This window comes from Oreochromis niloticus, linkage group LG2, assembly GCF_001858045.2.
Source record: "Oreochromis niloticus isolate F11D_XX linkage group LG2, O_niloticus_UMD_NMBU, whole genome shotgun sequence".
NCBI classification, from domain to species: domain Eukaryota; kingdom Metazoa; phylum Chordata; class Actinopteri; order Cichliformes; family Cichlidae; genus Oreochromis; species Oreochromis niloticus.
Genome location: NC_031966.2, coordinates 13,291,024 through 13,299,315, shown reverse-complemented (window position 1 = coordinate 13,299,315; position 8,292 = coordinate 13,291,024). Strand labels below are relative to the sequence as shown.

Sequence of the window (8,292 nt, the reverse complement as noted above, 5' to 3'; positions counted from 1 at the left end):
ACAATTACCATCCGGCCCGCCTCTATTTTTCCCTTGGAGCTGCTGTTATCTTTACTCAGGACTGACTTCTGGACTTTGTTTGACCTGCTAAAAGAAGGGTCACACAGACCTAAAAGAATAAAATAAGGGCATATTACTTTTCTGCATTTAGGAAGCTATCAGGAATATCAAATGACCTTCACATTATAAGGTTTTGAATTTGCAATGTATTGCTTGAGGGCTTCGTAGAAATAGAACAAAGTTTTCAGTGTGGAAGCTTTGATTTAGACGTGGCTGTCTTAGTCACTGGGCTTCAGTGTTTACACTCAGGGATATTCTGTTTATACTCTATGAAAAAAACTAAACTTATAAAGATAAGATGAGCAACACCTGACCTTGCAAACACAAATATGGTCTTTATCTATTTTTGCTTCTGAAATGTTGTGGAGACTCTGTAGATGCAGCCCAAAGAAGGAAGAGAAAAACTGCGTTTAGTATTTGGTGGTTTTATCTGTAACAGGTTTAACCACTGATTAAAAATCTAGGAGTGATTTTGCTTTAATTTAAAAATGTAAATCTCATTTCAACCAGGTCCTTAAAACAATTTCTCTGTCTTAGAAATATTAAAGTTACAGTCTCTTTTTGACACACACAGGTGCCAGAATGCTTTTTTCCCCCCAGCTTTTAGTGCCGGTTCATACAGTTCATTTTTATTGGATTATTTGAATCCAGCAAAAAAAAAAAAAAAAAGGCTGTAAGAAATACACGTAGTTCAGAAGTTGCTTTACCCGACTGCTTAAAACACTCACAAGCTCATTTCTGCATCACAGACAGAGAACGAAAAGTGTATATATGTATTCTCCATTGTATTTTTTTTTCTTTTAGTTTTTAATGTATCTTATAAGTCTGGGTCCTGGTGAGGCAATATTTTTTTAATTGTAGCTTTCTAAGGGTTTTCTTTATGTTAAGCAAAGCCTGGTAGAGACTGTATATTACATATTTTCTGCATCATAAGATTGTTTTTTCTTGTGATGAAATAATTTGTTTATAACCCTGTTATAGCAACTGTTTTTATATCTGATTTTTCATGACCTTCTGTATTAGTGTGGAAGTCATGAGAAATCCCTGATGACAATCTATATGTCATTGAACTCAGCTGTAAATATTTGCAATCTGGTTAATATTCTATTTATGTTGGCGAAGATTGGAAATGTGTGGTTTTAAAGTTACTGAGTGCACAGAGTGCACATGATGTATTCTTATAGTACTCCTTTAAGTACTTTTCTTCTTATGAATGAGGTTCAGCGATATACATACCTTAAAGAGACGGCGTGTTTTTGTCCACTGCTTGTTGGAAGCTGAAAATGTCATTCATGTCAGACTGTAATAGCTGCCATACACATGGGAAATATTTGTTGTTCTCACAATCCACATGGTCTGTGTAAAAATAGTTCTGTTGCTCCCCACTACCCGAGCCACATCACAACACACACAGAGTCCTTTTGAACAACAGTGAACTCCGTTTCATCCGCGTGAAACTAAGAATCCACAGTCCACTCACTCTAAATCGTCCCTGAGATCATTAGCTCCCTCGTTTTTTTTTTTTTACCAACACTCTTTGCAGACTTACCAAGTAGTCCCATCAGCGTGCGCAACAGTTCTCAGAAGATCAGAGGAATGATAACAAGCAGCTATTTCTGAATTGGGACATGGTACAAGCCTAGCATTATAAGGCTTCACGCTGAACAAGAAGAGCAGCAAGAACCCCAAAAATCCTTTGTTCTTGTTCTCATTTAGTTGGGATGAATGGGATGCTGGTGAAGAAACGGCTACAGTGGATGAGATGTTTGTGAAGACACGAGACCTATTACGGTACATTTTCAAGTCTCACAAATACGACATGTATTATGACATGCCTTACTGAGTCAGACTGAGACTGAGTTACTAATTAAAAAAGGCAGGGATAAATCCTTTTCTTGTTCTCACTGCCATGTGAAATGAAAGTTAACCATCTCTATCCACCCCCTCTCTTCTCCCTGTCCTTTAACAGGTATAAAGTCCTGGAATAAATCAATGTCATCTTTGTCTTCAGCTGCGCCTTCATATATAAATCACTGGACTCTTTATCCTCACAGTTAAACAGTGCATTTATAATTGAAATGTAGCAAAAAATGTATTAAAAAATGTAGCAAAACAGATTAAGTAATAACTGTTCTTTTTGCTGTAGGCATCCTCTAAGTGGCAAACATCACAAAGAAAATATTTATACACTCTAATATTTTACCTTCTGTTTCTGTTGTTAGCTCAAACATTTTCCTTTAGAAAAATTGCACCTGTTTGATCCTTTTTTGAGTCACTACTATTTAAGTTCAGTCAAATTTCCCTGTGTGCATTTGGAAATCCTGCCAAAAATACTGTTACACATCAATCTGATTTTATCTCTACAGGTCCTGTTGATTTTTCATCAAACGGAAGCTCGACGAGTTGACAGCTCAAAGTGAGTAAAAACAATAATGAAACTGCATTCGCTTGTGTGCTTGTTGGCAGAAGGGGGAAAAAAACAGATCTTTTATGAGTCACGGACTACATGTTTAAATTTAACTTCCCCCTGGACATTTAAGATTTAAAATGTGCATTGTCCTTGATGAAGTGATTGCCGGATACGCCTTATTTTATTTACTAAAACATGATTAGAGAGCTCTGTCTGTTGATTATTAATGTGCTCATAATTATCTAATAAGCTCGGTTGATGAACATGATTGCACATATTTAACATCGCATCGACGTTCGCCGCTTTGCTACTGTAAATTCACCTTCGCTTTAAATTACTGCAGCTGTCTTTAGTCTCAGTTTTTTGTCAGATGATTTTATATGAATCTGAGGAGAGGAGATTTTTGTCAAAGCTTGCTTCAATTCCCTACATCTCTAGACTTGAATCAGAATTTATACTTGTAGATATTTCTTCAGTACTGTAACAGCTATTTTGATATAAAGTCCCCGAGCCACTTGAAAGTCAAAATCAACCACCTAAATAAATCAAGCCAGTTGACGTCAAACTGAAGTGTCATATGATCTTTGGTTTCATCTTCAGGTATCCAAGAGGGGACATGTAGAGTGTGAAATCATTTCATGTTCGATGGTGTGATCTCATACCGCTACCTCCATCTGAAAAAAGGAATTATGAAACATGCTTGATTTTTTTTTCTCTATTGCTCTGATGTGGTTATTGCACAATGCTTTTGGTTCTTTGATGTTCTTGCAAAGTTCTGCCATCTCTTTTATGTAAGCCTTTGAAGTAGAGCTAGTTGCACTGCATAGTGATATGCCGCACTGTTGCTCTGGCAGTGTGGTCACAGTGTGATACTGCAGCAGTACTGGCGTTCATTTCAATATTACTAGTTTAACTATTCCATTTGATGTCTCTTTAAATTAACCTGGAGTGTTTCCCTCCCAACATCTGGCTAACTAATCACTAGAATTTCACCAAATTATTTGAAGTTGGACCTCAAAGAAACAATATTTTCTGACCCTTCTGTAGGAACAGTAATAATTGCTGTTATAACAAGTGTGCTGCGATAAAGCAGGTCAGCCGGATGACTTTCTGAACTATGTGCTTTGTACCACTAGGGAGCATCAGAGGGCTTTTAAGAGAATGAAAGATTTGAATACTTCATATTTGGCATAGTCAAGTTTGCATTAGAATTCCGTTATGTTTTGTTTTTTTCAGCAGGGGTTTGAAATGCTTTGTATGGATATATCAAAACAAATGGGGGTTCGTATAAGTTCACTATAATTTCAACGTGAAGAACAACAGACGATGGCTCACAGGGGAACTTTAATAAAACATTTCATTAAAAGTTGGCAGTGAATGGGGGTGATATACCCAAAGGGATTCTGATGAAAACTTTGAAGGCATGTATTTCAGATTTTGTGCTGAGAAACATTAAAAGAGATGCACCTTTGTTGGGCTGTGTGTGTCATAAAATATTTTAAATGGAGAAAAAAAACCCCCAACAACATATAAAGAAACTGGGGGAAGCAGAGAAGCTGAGAGGAGGACAAAAACAACAGTGTAAAACAACTTTTGAGCAAAGAATATTCTGCTCCCATTTGGTTTGAAATGCTGTTTGAAGTTTACCACGAAAAAGAAATCACTTTCATATGAAGGGGTTATTTTCAGACTTATACATTCCAACATCCAAACTCTTCTGTGCTTTGATGAAAAACACCGGAAAAGGTGATCACAGCCTAAATGTAATTTTGAGAAAATAAGCTTTTTATGTTCACACGCAAATTTATCCTTTGTGATTATGACGCTGACTGACTAGACTTTTAGTCAACTGTCTATACTTCAGCTTAATTAAACTTAAAATTTCTTCAGCAATTTACATACTTCAGAATGCCTTCGAGCAGCTGACTTCAAAGTAATGCTTCATTTGTCTTCTAGGGCTTTGTAGCTCAGAAGATTTATTTTAAATCATTAATCTAATTTGAGAATTTGATGGGGTTTTGGCACTGCTTTTATTTTATTTTGGAATACTAGTGCTTTTCATATGTTGCTATTTGGGAATGCTTCTGAAGATTTCCAAATCAGCGTCTGATTAGCAGTAGTCTGATTATGTGTTGCAGTAGCTCGATGGTAGTTTATTTTCACCTATATCTGCACAGTGATTTGTGTAGTTTCAAATGTTTTTGACATTTTTAACAATTACAACTAAAACACTGTCAGACCAAAAAAGGCAATAACAAACTCCCCCTGATAAGCCTATTTTCTGTTATGCTAAATTTTCTAAAACTACTTTCTCTACATTGCTTCAGTTAAGCAAACTAGATTTCCCCCAAGGGTAATTTTCCTATATTTTAAATTCTTTCAGTTGTTGTTTTTAGCTACCAGTTCAAGTGCCCTAACATTGCTGATGAACACCCTTAATATCAAAAAGTCTCACTTCAGAAATCTAAAAAACAACACACCCGAAAGAACCCCAATATCATTTTAATTAGTGCATTTAACATTCAAAAAAATGATACCTACCGAGAACATGGATGTGATCTATATTTTTATCCACTGTAACGTTGTTTATGTGAGATGGGTTCATGAAATATTTGTGTTGATGAATTATTCATTGGACAGGAAAGCCAAGTCAAAAGGCATTATGCCCAATAAACATTAAATTTAGTGGAAGTAATAGTTGACTGCATGTTATAGATACATCACCACTTCTAAATACTTGTCACCACATGCACAGGTTTCTGTTACTTACTTAAACAGAGCATTGTGAAGAAGCCCCACATTAGCTGTATTTGAAAGAATGACAAAAATATATATATATGTATATATATATATATATATTGAATCAATGTCTCACATAAAACTAAAAGAACGAAAATAAAAATCAGCTGGACTTTATTTATGTATAAACACAACATAAATTACTGTTAAGATGACTAGTACAGACATTTATTCAGTTTCTTAAAAAAATGCCATAAAACTCTTGCATAATTTACAAAATGTGGTGTCCCTGTGCTATCCAAGACAAAGCTGTGCTTTGTCCCACCGGGCAAAGTTCTTCAAACCTCTGCTGTCCTTTTGTTGTTGTTTTTTTTTTCTTTTTTTGTTTTTTTTCTCACAATGAATATCAGGTACCGCATTTAAACACGTTTCTTTTTTTTTCTGTTTAAAATTATCTCAACAAGAATAAGACATTTTGATGTTTACAGTGCTAAATCTGGTATACATAGTGGTTGTTTGGTGAGAATATTTCTATAATCAGAAGTCTCTGATTTCAAAACAAAACAAAACAAATACTCAAGGACACTGCTTGCTCTGGGACTGCACCCACGAGCCTGGTACTTCTAGAGAAGTGCAGATATGCATAATGTAAACATTTCCTCTGCTCTTACAATAATTTGTTGACCCAACTTTCCTTGATGAAAACAACAAAAAAACCAAAAAACCCAAACACCTAAATTAGCTCACTGATTCCTTAAAGACACCACTATTCCTCTGTTTCAGAGTCCAGAAGGCTTGTGCTACAGAGGAACTGACCTGTAACTGCCATGTTAAGGCGTAGCGTAGTTGAACATTTACTCTGTAGTGTCCAGGTCACAATGCACAGCATTGTTTTTAACTACTTCTGTTTTTCTCCTCTTTTGTTTTTCTTTTTTCTTTGTTCCTTTTTTTTCTATTTTTATACAAAAACACAATAACACTCAGGGCACTCACCAGCAACTATTAATTAAAGTTGCTTTTATTTCTGTCGACTGGAGTGTCTCCACCAAAACAAAGTCTCTTTGGCAGAAAGTACACCTGGTATTGTTACCTCTTCCCAATTTCACTTTGCCGAAGAAAGTGGATGTTATTAGTGCTGTCTGCTAGTTCTGGGTACTGCTCGATGGAAAGCACATAGTACCCATCATATCCCAAAACTTTGCCACTACTCAGAAGCTGCCTCTTCTCCCCTTCTGTCCAGGGGCGAACCCCTTCCTCACCATCCCTCACTCGCTGCTGCTCTTTGGCCCATGCGCCTGCCAGGGCACGCTGACGTGCAAGCTCGATAACTCGCGCTTTCTCCTCATCCACTGTGGATCCGTAGCGGATATGGAAAGCCAGAGCACCAGCACGAATCTCCACATCTGCAAATCGCCGAGTTCGACTGTCCATGACTGTGGTGGACTGGGAAACAGTCACATTGACACCATTCTCAAGAGTCTTGTGTCCACTAGTGAGGTGTAACGCAGCAAGGTCAGCATCTGGAAGGCCTGGCTTGACAAAGTAGTGGGTGTCTCGCCCTTCTATAGTAAAGTGGAGGTCTTCCAGATAGAAAGCATTGTTGAGGATTGATGCAACCTTGATACAGTCCTCACTGGCCACGTTGAGTGTGTGAGTGTGGACACTGCCCTTGTAGATGGCAAACATAACAGCCCTTCCGATGGGAGACATTGCAGCTGAGAACCACAGCCAAGACTTTTCACCTCTCCGACCTCTATTGAGATGGACCTCTGGCAGCCGCTCGAATGACAAGAGAGAGTGTGCTTGTCTGGTTACTTCCTGCTGGACCCCAGAGATAGACTGTAGGAAAAGTGCAGTGAAACGTTAATGCCTGAACATGGCAGAACCTGACTCTCCAGGCCATTTAGAACCAGCTACTGCTCTGCTTCAGAGAGTTTTTCATCCCCATCCAAGATAATGGTGTTTTCAAGCTGTGTTCTCAAGCCAAAAGTAGATAAATCCCCCATGACAATTTTACTGCAACACTTTTTTTGTGTTAAGGCCTTAGACCAAAGGAGCCAAGCATCAAAAAGTAGTTTTAACAGTAGCGACACCAGAATATTATTTAGAAAATTAGACAGCATTAAAATGTGTGCAGCTCGTAACTAAACCCAGACAGCGCAAAGAAAACTTTTCCTTATTTTCTGTTTATTATTATGCAAATATGGCCCAATTAAAACTGATTTTCTATGAAATGCAATGCAGTCCAATTAGGAAATGGCAGCTTCAAAATACGGAGGTAAAAGGAAAACAATGGGAGGAAAAAAAACTAACACCTTTTTTGTAATCTGGTCATCTTTAAAAGCAAAGGTTTTGTCTCAGTTGCTTTTCAGCTTATTTTGGGTTCAGTTATGTATGAGAGACATTAATTTTACCCACCGGCAGATCATCCCACAGCTGACTCTTCCTCAGTTCATACGATGGCATGCTCAAGTCAAACTTTGGGACTGGAAAACCAGGAATGGTGTTGTGAAGATGGAAACCAAAAGTTACTAGCCAGGTGTTAACGTCTGAAAAAAGGAAATCAACAATAAAACAATTAAAAGGAATTAAGGTTAAAATCTAAAGTTCTAACTATAGTTAAACATTTGTAAATGAACTAGCTGCAAGAGCATGGCTGGTATAGTTTAAACGTGCTGACACAGTGACGGTGCGTGGGTGTGTGTGTGTGTGTGTGTGTGTGTCTCTCTCATGATGCCAAAATGTGGTCCTGGGGACAAATATTCTAGAGGATATTTGTAACTCCCTGTGAGACTTATCATCAGCTGCGCCTTGAGGCAACTGTTGTGATTTGGGACTATATAAATAAAACTGAATTGAGAATTGAAAATCGAATTGAATTGAATCTGGTAAAGAAACATGATATTTTCCACAATTAATATAGTGAGATAGCATATTGGTGTCATGGCTGCTGTGATTCCATCTCAGACTGATCTTTAGTGAGACTGAATTTCTTGAGCCCTCATTTTAGTACATGTTTAACGCTTGTTAATTTGATGCTTTTGAAAACTGCATATTGAATAAATTAATAGCTTCTGTGAATA

The 8,292-nt window shown here is 37.3% G+C and overlaps 1 protein-coding gene across 9 annotated transcripts in view; it reads right to left on the bottom strand.

The window, feature by feature from the left end:
• Positions 1 to 5,366: 5,366 nt before the first annotated feature.
• The window catches only part of si:dkey-237h12.3 (teneurin-3), a 135,403-nt gene continuing 132,477 nt past the window's right edge, over positions 5,367 to 8,292 (bottom strand). For 7 of the 9 annotated variants that reach the window (XM_025910178.1, XM_019364060.2, XM_019364070.2 and 4 more), the window contains 2 exons: positions 7,628 to 7,758; positions 5,367 to 7,048 (listed from right to left, as the gene is read on the bottom strand). In XM_025910178.1, coding sequence (XP_025765963.1) covers positions 6,296 to 7,048; positions 7,628 to 7,758 — 884 coding nt within the window. In that variant the 3' untranslated portion in view covers positions 5,367 to 6,295. The remainder of the gene's footprint in view (positions 7,049 to 7,627; positions 7,759 to 8,292) is intronic. The other 2 variants (XM_019364066.2, XM_019364074.2) reach the window with 1 other exon arrangement.